This window comes from Perissodus microlepis, chromosome 5 (genome assembly GCF_051167445.1).
Source record: "Perissodus microlepis isolate ML-2025 ecotype Zambia chromosome 5, ASM5116744v1, whole genome shotgun sequence".
Lineage (NCBI taxonomy): Eukaryota > Metazoa > Chordata > Actinopteri > Cichliformes > Cichlidae > Perissodus > Perissodus microlepis.
In genome coordinates this window covers 14,230,062-14,245,671 of record NC_140465.1, presented here as the reverse complement: position 1 = coordinate 14,245,671, position 15,610 = coordinate 14,230,062, and the positions used below count along the sequence as shown (strand labels likewise).

Sequence of the window (15,610 nt, the reverse complement as noted above, 5' to 3'; positions counted from 1 at the left end):
TGCAAGGCCACAGAACTGAAGAGACATGCAACTGGAAAATCTGTGCACGTTAATGTTATTTGTCTGTTTTTCCAAAGAAAATATTTGGCTAAGGACGCTGGGGGTTATCTGAAGCTGCATCCAAGACAAATGCACAACTGAGAGTGAATAAAACATGTCAGCGATTAACTGAAAAGGGCAGAAAGTGAATGTGTGTGTGTTTGTTTCTGTTTATTTGGTATCTAAAGCCATCCACACAGCTATTTGTTCGTCAAGCCACTGCTTGCTCACTGCATTTGTTGGTCTTCCTAATGTGTGTGTGCGTGTGTGTGTGTGTGTGTGTGTGTGTGTGTGTGTGTGTGTGTGTGTGTGCAGAATCTCTAAAAATAATTTAGAGATTCTGTAAAACTTTGCAAATATTTTCTCATTATTCCTTCAGCATGCTGCTTTAAACTGCTTGTTGAGCTTGGTGACATCATACAAGTGTTTCAAATAAAAATCACCAGCATATTTGTCTGGGAATGGAATATCACTTAAATAATTGTGACCTCCACGAAGGCAATTACGTTTTCACTTTGTCATTTTCAGCCTAAATTTTCCCAGATTTTTTCTCAGACTTCAGTAGTGGGTCCAAAAAGAACCAAAGAAATATATTTTGGAACAGAGACTCAAAAATAGTTTGGAAAGCATGAATTAAAATATAGCAGAATAATTGGTATTTGCTATTATGCATGCACAAATGCTATTGCAGGCAGATATTCAGCACTTGGCAGAAACTAAATGCATTCAGGCTTGTAGACATGGTCATGACATCTTGTTGAAGTTCAAACCGAGCGTTAGAACAGTGAAGAAAGGTGATTTAAGTGACTTTGACTGTGGTGTGGTTGTTACTGTCAGGCAGGCAAATCTGATGTACTGGAATTTTCCCACAAAACCTTTTCCGTTTTTGACTGAGAATGATCTAGAAAAAGTGGAAATATCGAGTGAGCAGCAGTTTTGATTAAAAATACTGCTTTGAGCTGATAGGAAGGCAAAAGTAACTCAAATAACAACCACGTTATGCAGAAGAGCATCTCTGAACACACCACACTTTGAACTTTGAAGCAGATGGGTTACAGCAGCAGAAGACCACACCATATTCACTTTGAGCCCATCAGTATCAACTGCGTCTAAAAGCCACAGCCTTCCTTACTATTGCTGCTGACAATGTCCATCACTTGTGGTCACATAGTGATTGACATTAACAGAATTCTGATGTTTGCTTCCAGCAGGATAACATACAATGTAAAAAAGATCATCTCAAACTGGTTTCTTGAACATGACAATGAGTCCACCACATGCACCCAATGTAAACCTAATATAGCACCTTTAGGGTGTGCAACTATGTGATGCTATCATGTCAATATGGATTAAAAACCACAGAGGAAAGTTTCCAGCACCCTTTTGAATCCATGCACCTACTTTCCTATTTATTTATCACAGTTTTCAATCCTCTTGTTTAGTTTTCCTGAATGGCCTCAGGAATTAATGTGACAAGTATTTATTCGAATGGTTTTCTTTTCAGGGAAAAGGGTGGGAAAAGAGCGAACAGTTCAAACCAGTAAAAACTTGTCATACTTGTGACATCACGTGTTGATGGACAGCATGGATGTAACGGTCGTACAAATCTGAGAGCATTGACAGATATTAGCACAATAGGTTCCTGCTGACAGACGTGAGGCCTGTGTGCGAGTGCTTTTTTTTTTCCTTTGCACACAACACATTTAATTTCAAACCTTTAGTCAACGCAGTAAGGTAAAACCTTGAGTAATTAAGCTTAATAAAGAGGCATTTGATCTGAGAACCGCTTTCCCCCAGAAGGCATAAACTCACAGAGTTGTAGCTTGTCTTTCATTTCCAGTGACCTACAGTATCTTATCAGTTATCTTCATAGTTATTGGAGGGTAACTTAATGCCAGTCACCTTGAATGATCGGTTTGATTTAGACTGTAAAAGCTCAGCTACGGAATGGATCACCTTTTGCCTCAGTTGTATACTTTGTATTTGTGCTAACAAGGTTATATATCCACCTCTCAACGGCAACATGCTAATGGCTTATTTAGAAATTTCGAGCATGCTGACATAGTTATTTACCTTAGAGCACCACGTCTTCACAGTGCTGTGACACTGTTTGGGTGGAGCGTTTTTTTAAGGTCTGATTTGGGCCCTGTTCGCGACACATAAATCTTTGCAGCTTTCAACATCAGCAGATAAATCAACCTGAAAATGATGAGACCAAGTCTGTCATAGCAGTGTTGCTCTCTTTTGGCTCTTAACTGCATCAAGTCTGCGTTTCACATTCCTTACAAGCATGGGCAACGGCATGTGCTGCGAGGAGGATGTGGACTATGCACAATCCTCACCAGGGTGCTGATGCTTTTGTTTTTCTGTTTTAATGGGAATTGAACCCCAGTATGAAGATGCGCATCCTCGCCTTAGTTTTACAAGTTTGTCGTGTCAGGTTTCACTTTCCCTCAGTCTTCCACATCTAAAAATAAATAAACTGCTTCTTTCAGCACTTTCTACCTTGTGATCAGTGAAATTTATCCCCCATTATTTTTGAATCATTCCCGTGTTCATGGTTTGACCACATAATTTTTACTCGTCTACTGTCTCCTGAATGAGGTCGACCACCAGATTCTTTCTCACTCTCCGCTCTCCCCCCAGTGCATCGCTCTCGCGGCCAAACCGCAAGCCGCAGTTACCCAGCATTCCTTGGAGAGGATGAGAGAGGCTTCAAGTAGCAGACTGTTAAATTAACATTCATGAGGAACCTCTCAAGTCACAGAACTGTTTCATGAGATCAACTGTTGCTGAATTTCACCACTGAAATGTAAAGTAGCACTTCCATTGTAGTGTTATTGTTTTGCAGATTTGCCGTTCGAGACAAAGAACAAGACTGATTTTGAAACAACTCTTAAGACTTAGAAAAAAAAATATCAAAGGGCAGAATGGGGGCTTACTGTTTGTGCATTTATACTGTGTCTGGGAAATTTACAAAGTCACATCTTTAAGAAATAAGAAAAGACCAGACACAGGACCTGAGAGACGCATATGGTCCTTTCAGTTGAGCCAACTACTGTTCACTGACGCGTCATCAGAAAATGGTCTCAGTGGAAGGGTGGCTGCCAAGAAGCCATTCTTAAGGAAAGGAAACAGGGAAAAAAGGCTGCGGTATGCCAGATTACACAAGAACTGGACTGAAAATTAGTGGCAACAGGACTTATGGAGTGCCATCCATCATTTGGATTGGGGGGAGACCCACATGTGCACAGGACAAATATGTAAACCCCACACAGAAAAGGCCCCAGCCAGATGGCACCTTCCTGAGGGAACAGTGCTAACCACCACACCACTGTGACTCTTCAAATTCAGCTTTAACACTCTAATGAAGTGATAACATAATGTGTAACAAGATGAAGGTTCTTTCACGGTTTGACAGCCAGTAGTGTTGGAGATCTTGTCAAAACTGATGGAATTATGAATGAAGAAAAGCAACATCAGATTTTGATCCATCATATAATACCATCTGGAAAGCATCTGACTGGCAGTGGGTTAATTTTTCAGCATGACAATTGAAGCAGCGTGGGAAGAAAATGCAACCAACATCTGAAGAAGAGCTTTGAATGCCCTTCAGGAAGCCCGGAGAACTATTTCTGAAGGCTACTTAAAGAAAGTTGACTTAAGAGTGCTCAGAATGTGTTTCAGAGTAAAGGTGGTCACAGCAAATATTGACTTTCAAACTGTTTTTGTCCTATATACTGTACCCCCATGTATGTGTGAACCTTTCAGTAAATCACTGCACACATTCCTATTATATTCCTAGCATAAAATAAAGAAATTATTAGGGGCTCGAGACTTTTGCACAGTGCTGTGTATTCACAAGACAAAAACCTGTTGTGGTAATTAACACTAGCAGGAGTTTGCCTTTAGCCTAATGAAATTAAAATTACTTTCACATCCTCCCCAGCTGTGTACTGTAACTGAAACATATAACTGGTTATTTAGTAGTAAACTTACACTAAGTAACAACCAACAATCCTGCTGAATTAAAAAAATAAGCTAAAAATCAGACTAATGAAAAAATTCAATTTTTCAATTTTAAGGTTTTGTGTTTAATCGAGCTAACTCCTTTTAAATCAAATATGTAAATGCATTAAATCTTACGTCAGTGCATTAGTTAACGTCATAACTAATGATATAAAACATGTGCTGAGGTTGTCATTTAACCTTAGATGAAATCATTTTATTCCACTTTCCAGCACACTTGAACTCTACATATTAAGCATAAATGTAGCATTCAACATGTATTTTTTTCCCCAGACAAACAAACTCATTTCCATAATGCATAGACAAGGATTTTAATGTATGCTTCCCTTACAAATCACTGGCTTTCACACTAAGCAATAGTCACTTTTCAACAACCCATGATGCATTGCATCTGTGTATACAGTAGGTACTGCAGCCCAAAACAGCATTTATTAAAAGGCAACATAATTATGGTACAAACACTCAGAACAAACTGTCACCACACACTGGTCATTCTCTACAAGCTGTTAGAGGAGAAAGACTGTCTCGCTCCTTTAGACTGGCGCAGTGTAAAATATATAAATGAAATTTGTCAAGAGCAGTAGCAACGTATGAAACCAACTGTGAGGTCATTAGCACATCCTTTCCCTACATGTTCCCGATACCATTCCGGCAGTTTTCCTACAAACACGGCTGACTGAGCAGATAACAGTTATATTTCCCCATCATGTGTTTTATTACCCTCGGATGTAAAAATCTTTAATTTCCTTGCACATTTCAATTTGTTGCCTCAGCAGAGAATCAAATTAGAACTTTCAAGGACTTCTGTTAGTATTTTTTTGCATGTTAAATACAACAAACCATCTTCTTATTCATCATCACTAGATTTTTTTTTCCTGCAATATGTTTTCTATGGGTATTAAGTTTTTAATTTAATGGAGGAGGACATGCAAAGGGTTATGCAAGTGACAGGGTGAGATAGAGCAACGTGATCTGCTGTGGTGTCCCCTAAAAGGAGCAGCTAAAAGAAAAGAATATTTACATGGAGGATTTGAAGTAACATTTTAAATCCATTTCTTTTATTATTTATTGTGTTGTAGCTGTCTAAAGGAGACACGGCCAACAACGACTCAAATTAGAGCTGTTTTCATTAGCACGGGATCAGTTTTAATATTGACTGCTCCAAAATTAGTCTGTCTGCAAGTCTGTGTGCTTTCCTCTGCTTCATGACATACAAACAACTCACGCAAAAAAACAACAACAAATTCCTGAAAAAAATAATTTGCCTTATTTTTACCATCTAAATACAGTACAATGTTTACCCAAATATATGCAGAAAATTTCAAAAATTATTTTTTGAAGCAGCACACTAAACTCGTTTGAACCTGTTGAAATGTTAGTACTATTTTTTTTCTTTGCCCTTTACTCATTTGCATGACAGGATTTGGATTAAACGATTGTCAAATAAAAAGAAACATCTTCCTTTTATCTGCATTCATCTCATGGTGGCTGTACAATTTAAGAAACGGTCACAATTTTCAAACAACATCATGCAAACATATGTAACCAGCACTAAATTACATGAGCAAGAATGATCAGCTGAAAGTCAATGACAGAGAGCAGTGAGGGCAGAGATCATCGCTTTTACTGCTTTTGACAGCGCTGAGCTCAGGACAGGACCCACTGTAACAGGTCCCAGAGCAAAAGTACAGAATATCCAATTAAATGCACACAAAACACCTTAACATCTGCAGCAACCAATATGAACACACTAAATGAACATTTACAGATTCTCCAGCATTTACATACTAAGATTCATTATAAAAGCCAGTAAAAGGACCAATAAAACTCTGTTTGTCCATGTAGGTTTTTAAAGGGAACTGAATGTAATAAATGTGAAATATTTACTTTTTATTCTTACATAAAATGCACTGAAGGGTGTAAAGTGGGTCTTTGTAAACACCAGCGTCAAAGCTGGCCCTTGTTGTTGATTTACCTTGTCGTATTGTAAGGAGTTTAATGTTATTTTCATTAACAATTAATGAAAAATATCATTAGCTTACATTTTGTCTTCAGGCATCCAGTCTAAAATTACAGTAATTAACAGTGAAACTACATCTTAAAGCTCAAAGTATAACATGTACAAAATATGAAGTTCCAGAAAGAGGTTCTGTTGCAACAACTCTCACCAATAGACCCATCATAGTGTATATCCTAAAGGCACCTTAGACGAAGAGAAATCCCTGTGTGCAAGCGGTTAAAGAGGTTGAAGGTTGAAAAACAAATGTGAACAAAAGATAAATGGAGAAGCTTTTCCCTCTCAGAGAGCCTAACCACTGCATGGAAACACTGTGTCACCACGAGAAAGGCTACATAGTAAATAAATGGAGTTTTCATTGCATAAACTATTCTGTTGCTGATTGTCTAAAAGCATGACTTAAAGACACAGAATGCAGCTCTGTAATATTACAAGATTTGACTCAGTTTTTGTTTCAAATGCTGCAAAAAAAATGCCAGAAATGCTCCGTCGTTCTGGCACTGCGTCATTTGTTTCATACTGCGATGCTGCATTACTGAAACAGTGTATGTTTTTAGAAATAGGAAAGCATGCATTGGGAAATTCTCTCCTGATCATGCAGATATTGTTTCTGGATTTGTACTTCAAAGTCTAACAGTAGGAAGGAACACACAAATATACAAAACAATAAAAACAAACAATGAGACGAATTGAATTCAAAAAACAAAAACCTCAACAATTAAAAACAGTGTCCAACAAGCTCTGTTCTGCTTCGGCAAAAACAATCCCCCCCAGGAACGATGATGGAAAAGTTCGCCTTCCCCCACTTCCTTGGTATCCTCTCCTCCTTTTAAACTCATCCCAAAAATCACCCGCTGTGGTGCATCATCATCGTTATCATCAATTCTTCCACCTCCTCCACTTTCAACCGGGTTTATGACTTTCCTCTTCAAGCTGGGCTGACTTGCTCCCCCTGCAGACGAGAGGTTGGAATGACTCAGTAGTCCAGCAACCAGATAAGTGGGGAGACAGTGCCTCTGGTGCCACTGAGGGAGTTTAAATTGGAAAGTGACTTGGGATCAATTAGATAAGTAGGTGGAGCAGGTATGGATCACACCCTGCTGGTTGGGTGGCAGCGGTATGTTGGACAGTTGGACAGAGCATCTACTCCGCTGTCGACGTTCTGTGAGCACCCTCCCTCACAGCAAGCCTCTGGGAGAGATAAAGCAGACAATATGAGTAATGAATCTACCTGACATTAAAAACGGTGAAGTATGTTACACACAGCCAAAGAGGAGCCACCTGCATCTTCCCCCGGCATCAGCAGATGAGCTGGGTTGGCTCCTTCTTGTCCCGTGCCGAGCTGGAGACGCCTCATGTGACGAACCACTGCTGTGGCATTGAACGCTTGCTGCAGAGGAAAAGCAATAATGAAACTTCAAGAAAGGAGGAGAATCTACTTGCCAATTTTGGACAAATTAGGATCTGGATGGCAATTTAACCATCCGAGGATCAAGTCATTGTAGCTGAAATCCCTAACCCTAATTACATTTTCTAATTGCCTGGTACAGTTAAGTTAAAATATAGCAAACCAGACTAGTTTTAATCTCTGTCCTCTCCTTTAATGCTAAAAATGAAAAGAACAATGCAACATGTAAGTAGAACTGGGAGGCAGACTTACCTTCCACTTGCTCTTAGCAAAATTCTTCTTAATCTGCGCACTGACAGACTCGTGAATGTTCTTGTCCAGCGCAGTATCCCCAGCAATCCTGACAGAGGAAATGGCTTTCAGTGCGAATGTGTTTTATTTGTGTGCATAACGGATAGGAATCCGGATAGGAATTGTTCTACAGATATGGTCACACATAGTTAACCGACATGCAGTCCAAACACTTACAATATTTACAACACTTAAGTGGAATTATTGAAGATTTGAACTAACAAAATAACATTATTCTTCTTTGGAAAAATTATGTGTACAAGGAGCCATACCAGGGGTGCTGCAGAGCCTGCTCACAAGTGTAACGTATGTTGGGATCTTTCTCCATCAGATGTACTATAAAATCTTTAGCTGAAAAGGTAAAAAAATATATATTTTAAACATTATCAACTGCATAAAACTGATGTTTAATGAATGATTAATAACCATACTGTACTATCAGTCTAAAACTGGATTAAGCTTATTAATGCAATAATACTTCAGTGTTTTAACTTGACGCCAAGAGTCAAAAGTAGGAATTTTTTTTTTTTTTTTTACATTTGATCGTTGCCTGATCTTGCAAGTTAAATGCCTGCAGGGTAAACTTTAGGCTTGGAAGGAACAAAAAGATCAAGTCTCCGTCTGGCACTCTGTGTCAAATGGAGTGTCAGGTAGGTGGGAGATTTTTCTGCTCACTGTGAGGGTCTGTGTTTTGCAAAGAGAAGTATTCAACATTGGCGTGCAAAACTGCCGTTCACAATATTCACTATTGGATGAATGCCACTCATTCACAAGGTAATATTTTATGAATCTGGCAAAGATACTTGTAGTAAAACATTTAAATCAGCAGGTACGTGTGCAGACACAAAATAATTACCATGTTCTTCCTGTCGCTTGTGGAATGCAATATCTAATGTAATTTCCAGGTGTGATTTAATGACTAGAAACCGTATCAAAGAAAGTTTTTGAAGTGTGAATCCCAAATAACAAATGCAGACAAGCACTGGCTGAGACTGTAACAATATAAGAAAAAGGATGTAAATTTCTACTAAATTTCTAGTGGCTCATCTCTTTCTGTGTAATCCAGAAAGAACTATCAGATTTGATTTAAAGAGGAGGATGTTTCTGACCTCAAAGAAAAAGAATGAATTAATTTGATGGTTTCCACAATACACACCCAGAACACGATCCTCTGGTGATTTGGGAAACTTTGTTAAAAGGGTGTGTTCCTTCTTTAATCACAGTTTCCAGTGTGATCAGCCTGAAAAGTATCAGTTCCAAAAAGCTCTTTATGAGAGGTCTCATGTCTGTACTGTACCTGAATCAGAGATATCGTCCCAGTACGGAGAATCAAACTCATATTCTGCTTTCAGTATCTGTTCAAACAGTTTGGCATCATTCTCGTCATAGAAGGGAGGATAACCACACAACCTGAAACACAGAGACAGCACAGGCTGACACTTCCCTTTACAGACACGCTTCGGCTTTTCTATGATGCTAAAGCCTTAATCACTCCTTTATTTAGTAGCTCTGCTTGTTTTGATTTGGCTGATTTTAATGCTGGGTGCCCTTCCTGATGCAACCACCAAGGGATTAGTGTCTATTCCTGGGATCCAACCATGAATCCTTTGCTTGTTAGTTGAATGTTAAAATTAACACTGCTGCTGCTGAATCCAAAACATGCTGCATTCTGATTAATCCTTATCAAAACCTGACTGTTAAAATATTGTATCTCTGCAGACGTGATTCATCTTGTATAAAGATACATCTAAAACATGTACTCACAGAATATATGCTATGACACCAATAGACCAGCAGTCAACTGCTTTACTGTAGGGCTTCTGAGCCAAAACTTCAGGGGCTGAGGAAACACAAGGTCATAGCTATTAAGGCACAATATAACAAGACTTAGCCTTCATAGTGTCTGATACATATTTAGCATGCTTTGTGTCTCACTTTTTCATACACAGTACACCATCTCTGAGCCATTAAACTGTGTTAAAGCTGAGATCTGAGAAAAAGGTGGTGTACACGCCTAAAGTTGTTTTTTATAAACAGATTTCTAGTATTTGACTCCTTTACCGACATATCCAGGAGTTCCACAGGCTGTTGACATCACACTGCCAGAGCCCTCAATTTTTGACAGACCAAAGTCACTGATCATGATTTTGGAGTCTTCATCCATGCTGTAATACAGCAGATTCTCTGGCTTTGGATGGATGGACAACAGAACAGAACGTAAATAAAATGCATCATAAAAAAACCATAAAAAGTCTTGCAAACTGAAATCCAACATCACTGGACACACAATTAATAACTAATTCTACTTTTGTTAATGATCAGCAAAGCCATACAGTAAGGGGGGATAACAGACATGTATTTAGTCTGGGGGGAAGAACGTTTTTGCAAATTCCTTTAAAGGAGTGTGTGTGTGTGTGTGTGTGTGTGTGTGTGTGTGTGTGTGTGTGTGTGTGTGTGTGTGTGTGCGCGCGCGTGTTTTTTTAGGGCTAAAGATCCTCAAAGGTTCGGTTTAAAATACACAGCACCATTAGGTATCAAAACACAGAAGATAAAGCCAAATTGCACAAAAACATTGATGAAAATGAAACCATATCTCATTATACTGTAGTGAAAAAACAAAAAAAGAGAGACAACAACCTACAAGAATAAACTCAAATTCAATACCATTTGCCACACAAAGTCAATCTTTTCAAACATAGTTCTGATCCCTGGTTCACCTTGAGGTCACGGTGCACAATGCCCATGTCGTGGAGGTATTTGACAGCATCCAGGATCTGCTGAATGAGCTTACTGGCATCTTTCTCTGTGTAGAAGCCCTTCTCTATGATACGATCAAAGAGTTCCCCACCAGACACTCTGTATTTTCAATGTGGATAAGAAAGAAGAAAAGAACAGTGAGAGGGGGACTAAAAATAGAAGGGAAGCATGGAAATTTAAAAGTGTAGAAGCGAGATATAAAAAGATAATCCCTGCTAACTCCAGCAAATAAAAATCTTTTATAGTTAGTTACAAACCACTACTTCAGATAAAGTTACTTTCTTACAAACCACATGGGAAAAAATGCTTTCAGTCTAAAATTATAAACAGTCAGTCAATCTTACAATGTCTGCTTCATATTTTGCCACTAGATGGCAACGTGACTCTATCATAGGAATTTCGAGTACATTATGAATACCTGCACAGGAAATTTAACATCTTACAACGAGCTAAAGAAAGAAAAGAGAAGATGATATGGATGTTTAGACAAGCAGTGCATGGAAAGCTGGGTTGCTGAACTCATTCGGCCAGTGTCCCGGTGTCACTTTACCCACATATTCAGTTCCCTCCATGATACATTCCTATTCCTGCGTACATTTTCACATATATGTGCAGCCTCTGTTTGACACCAGTTGGCAGAGGTAAAATAAAACCGAACAGGATAGTGATGCAGCACAACATGAAAGAGTGAACAACCACAAATGAGGTAAAACATCTGGATTTCAAGGTCACATCTTCCCTCTTTGCTGCTGTTTTTCATTTCCCTAATTTTACAGTCATTAATAAATTAATAATAATTTTTCTAATCCTCATCTTGCCTTTGTTTTTCCTCTCTCACTCTGACATTTCACTAGTTGAGGTGGGTGGGACACTGACTGGCAACTAGTATGAGGGCAAACTCCCCACTGTTGCTCACGAGTAGGCAAAGTACAGAGTTTTCGTGTGTGTGTGTGTGTGTGTGTGTGTGTGTGTGTGTGTGTCCGTGCAAGCATGCCTGTGTGAATGCGTTGCAGGGTGCAATTCATGGCATGTGACAAGCCGTGTGTGGGAGAGAACACAAGTAGGCACACAAAGACAATTCACAAAGTCCCACACATATGTGAATACTCACAGTTGCATGACAAGGTAGAGGTGTGATTTACTCTCAAATATGTCTTCCAGAGACACAATGTTGGTGTGTTTGATCCTGTGAAGAGAGGGAAAAAAGGAAAAAGCAGGCGAGAAGTTCAGTTGTTAATTCTGTTCTTCAAGCAGTACTTGCAAAAAACTGGTTTTACATATGATCTTTATCCAGTCTTTATCGATAAGAGCTGTTTGCAGAGAGCAAAATAATAATTTTCTGTCATGTTTTTTGTGGGACACTAATTGCATTTTAGCAGTTTAAACAGAGCTTCCACTGTTCTGCTGCCCCATGTCTGCAGATACAGATGCGAGATGGACTCATCAGATTAAGATTACTCTTGTACCTCTGTCTAACCAACGTGTAATGTTAGCACACCTGCAATATGTGTCTCATACAAATGCTACTGTCAATAAATAACTGTAACCAAACTTTCTGCCAGCTTTTTTAAAAGTGATTTACTAACACATCCATCTACAGTCATGTACAAAGGAAAATGCACGCTCTTTCTATCCTGAGGTTTAAGTGATAACATTTTTTAAAAAATGTCTGCTGTATGTCCCTACCTGGTTCTAAAATTACTTAGAGACAACCTAATCTAAAAAAAAAAAAAATACATACATAACACCATTTGATAGGCAGCGTGGCCTTAAAAAATATCAAGAAAAATGTAAGAAGTGAAGGACAAAAGAAGAAATGGCAGGCATAAAAAGAAAAACAAAAAAGACACCAACAATCTAAAATAGATCAATAGTGTCTGACAGTCATGTCCTCAAGAAAAAAGGAAAAAACAAAGACCTGACCCATGACCTGAGAGATATAGCTGGTTTTTCCATCTACTGTTCACTGAAGCCTCATCAGAAATGGTCTCAGTGGAAGGGTGGCTGTTAAGAAGACATTTTTGGGGGGGAAGAGAATCAAGTAGGAAAGGCTGACATACGCTAGATTACACAAGAACTGAAATGAAAATGCAAAAGTCTGATAGTGTGAAGAATCCAAATGTGAAACATTTTCTTGAAACTGTTGTCAGTATTTATGGACGTCAGAAAAGAGGTACAAGAGAGAGCATCAAAAGCCATGTTCAAAATACAGTGGAGGTTCTCTCATGGTTTGGAGATTTTGATTGAACATGCAATATGTTCTATAGCTATAATTCTTATTTTTTTATTTACTTTAACTGTTGATTCACTTTTGACCAAATGAACACACTCAATACTGTATGTTGGAAAGAAGTAAATCACTTTTGAAAAACTGGCAGAAAGTTTGGTTACAGTCTCCATGGTTTCCACAGACCATGGAGACCATCTGATTGGTAACGACTTCATTGTTCAACCTTACAATGGTCCCAAACACACTGACAATGCAGTAAAAGCATACCTGGAAAGAAAAACACACAGTGGATCACTATCAGTCGTGGATTGGTTTCCACAGAGCCCAGACCTCAACATTATTGAAGCAGTGTGGGATCATCTTGGGTGAATGGTAAATGGCCTGTATTTGTATAGCGCTTTACTTAGTCCGTAAGGACCCCAAAGCGCTTTACACTACATTCAGTCATCCACCCATTCACACACTGGTGATGGCAAGCTACATTGTAGCCACAGCTGCCCTGGGGCGCACTGACAGAGGCGAGGCTGCCGGACACTGGCGTCACCGGGCCCTCTGACCACCACCAGGAGGCAACGGGTGAAGTGTCTCGCCCAAGGACACAACGACCGAGACTGTTGGAGCCGGGGCTCGAACCGGCAACCTTCCGATTACAAGACGAACTGTCAACTGTTGAGCCACGATCGCCGACAAAACGTGACAGCCAACATCCAAAGAATAGCTTTGAATGTCCTTCAAGAAGCTTGCAGAACTATTTCTGAACTTTGCTTAAAAATGACAAGGAAGCTGCCTAAAAGAGATTAGACTGTGTTAAAGAATAAAGGTGCTCATGCCAAATATTGACTTTCAAGCTCATAAGTCTGTACAAACTCAGCATTGATCTTTGGTCTTGCTGTGTTTCCACTGATGTTTGCACATGTTTCAATAAATCACTGCACCTAGTTCCATTTTAGGAGCAAAATATAAAGAAATATGGGTAACTCAATCTTTTTTCACAGTACTGTATCTCAAGAAGAGGTGTTTGTCCTGGTACAGGAACCAACTCATAAAAATATTGCCCCATAGTGCTACCTTTTACTTCAGCTTTGATTCTTTTCTGATTTTTCCTTTTCCCTCATCATGCACTCTGAGTGTTTGTTACCTCAGTGCCTGGTCTAAGGTGTGTGTTTGAAGGTTACCGACTTGAAGGCAGGAAGACAAAGACAACACAAAGCCATGTGTCTGAGATGTACCCAAGGTAACTATGTATGCGTCATCCTGTGCTCACGCTGGATTACAGCAATGAGTCTTATCCACCTTCATTCAGCAGCTTAGCTCTGTGTGGAGCGAGAAACGGACATGTGGAGACTCACATACAGTTTCACACACACGATTACATAAGGTCTGCAACATGTAGTACACATTCTGTGCTTGTGTGGACGATGAACCTACGGGTGGACACGGGTCATTGTGACTGTCAGAAAGCTGAAGTGTCTATTTAAGGTTCGGTCCTCTGCTGACCCCTGTCAGCTTGGATCACAGAAAGTCAGCAAATTAGAGAACAGAGCTGCCAACTTTGCAGTGAGCGCGAAGCAAAATTGACACTTGAGTGAAAGTAAGAAAACAGGAAATTCTAGTGATTTTTAAATGCTGCTGATCTTTTATTGACTTATTTAACCCACCCTTTGGATTTTGCTGTCTTAGATTTTAAAGTTAAAAATTAATTTTTTCTGTTCACACCTTTTGTATTTTATTGTATTCTTCCAGAGCACTGAGTGGGCCAACCACAAACGAAAGAATGGTTCTTATAAAACTCTTATAAAAATTTTAAAGTGTTTCCAGAGAAACTGTAAACATGTTTTTTTCAGATCAGAAGAGATTCAATTAGTCAAATGAAAAGAAACAAGCCACCAAAACAGAACTGTTAATCTGTTACCCATCGTGTTTTTGCCTTACACGCTGCTTTAGAGTTAAGTTATAGCTGACAATTTGAATGCAGTTACTTCAGTTCATGTGCATGCAAATAAAACATTTTAAATAACTTCTCATTTTAAGAACTGTATAATCACTTTAAAATCTTCCACAACTTTTCTGCGTTGGAAGCAGCTACTCTACTGGCAACAAGGTTCCCTGTGTGACACTGAGCAGAATATGCAGTCACATCACCCACTGCCTGCCTCATCTCGTGAATTCACTTTGTAGTAAAGGTGTCAGATACAAGCTTGTGGTCTGACACAAACATGTGTAGTCTTCTTATCTGTCCAGTCCAGTGTTAAATGAGATGGAGCCAAAGACATGCTTAAGGTATGATATTCAGGCTTTGCTGCAACCCTTTCCAGATTTGAAACAAAGTAAGAGGGCGACTTCACAGAAATTCCTCCGACTGGCACAGCTACAAGTGACTCGAAGAGTACAATTAGTCACTGTATTTGCAAATGTCTGTGCTTCAGTAAATGTTTGGTCTAGATAGAACGGGGGAAAGACGAACAGCCCGTGTAACATTTATTAGCAAGACAAAATAGAAAAGCGAAACAGGAAAGACATATTTCTACACTAGCTTGGTGATCATATATTCAATACACTGACCTCTTTTATACAGTTCATAGTAACACGTGTCAAGCATTAAATACACACCAATAAATTTACAGTGGGAGAAATAACAAAAGCCATAGAGGATGACGGGTTTGGGTCTGGCCTCACAGGGAGTGAAGGCAGAGACCGAGTGGCCACATAACGTGGCAGCTGACTATTTAAAAAACAATTTAATGCGACAGCTGTGTCCCTCGGTCATAAACAAACAGCAGGTTTACTCTGTTTCAGTGTTGTTCCACTGTGCTTTTAAAGTATTTATTAAGGCAGAGAG

General features: G+C 39.2%; 1 protein-coding gene across 9 annotated transcripts in view; it reads right to left on the bottom strand.

Annotated features, from left to right (window-relative positions):
- Positions 1–4,360: 4,360 nt before the first annotated feature.
- camk1b (calcium/calmodulin-dependent protein kinase Ib) overlaps positions 4,361–15,610 on the bottom strand; it is a 40,808-nt gene continuing 29,558 nt past the window's right edge. For all 9 annotated transcript variants that reach the window (XM_084928050.1, XM_084928053.1, XM_084928055.1 and 6 more), the window contains 9 exons: positions 11,653–11,727; positions 10,502–10,640; positions 9,846–9,972; positions 9,549–9,624; positions 9,082–9,194; positions 8,057–8,135; positions 7,746–7,833; positions 7,367–7,475; positions 4,361–7,276 (listed from right to left, as the gene is read on the bottom strand). In XM_084928050.1, the coding sequence (XP_084784176.1) occupies positions 7,176–7,276; positions 7,367–7,475; positions 7,746–7,833; positions 8,057–8,135; positions 9,082–9,194; positions 9,549–9,624; positions 9,846–9,972; positions 10,502–10,640; positions 11,653–11,727 (907 nt within the window). In that variant the 3' untranslated portion in view covers positions 4,361–7,175. The remainder of the gene's footprint in view (positions 7,277–7,366; positions 7,476–7,745; positions 7,834–8,056; positions 8,136–9,081; positions 9,195–9,548; positions 9,625–9,845; positions 9,973–10,501; positions 10,641–11,652; positions 11,728–15,610) is intronic.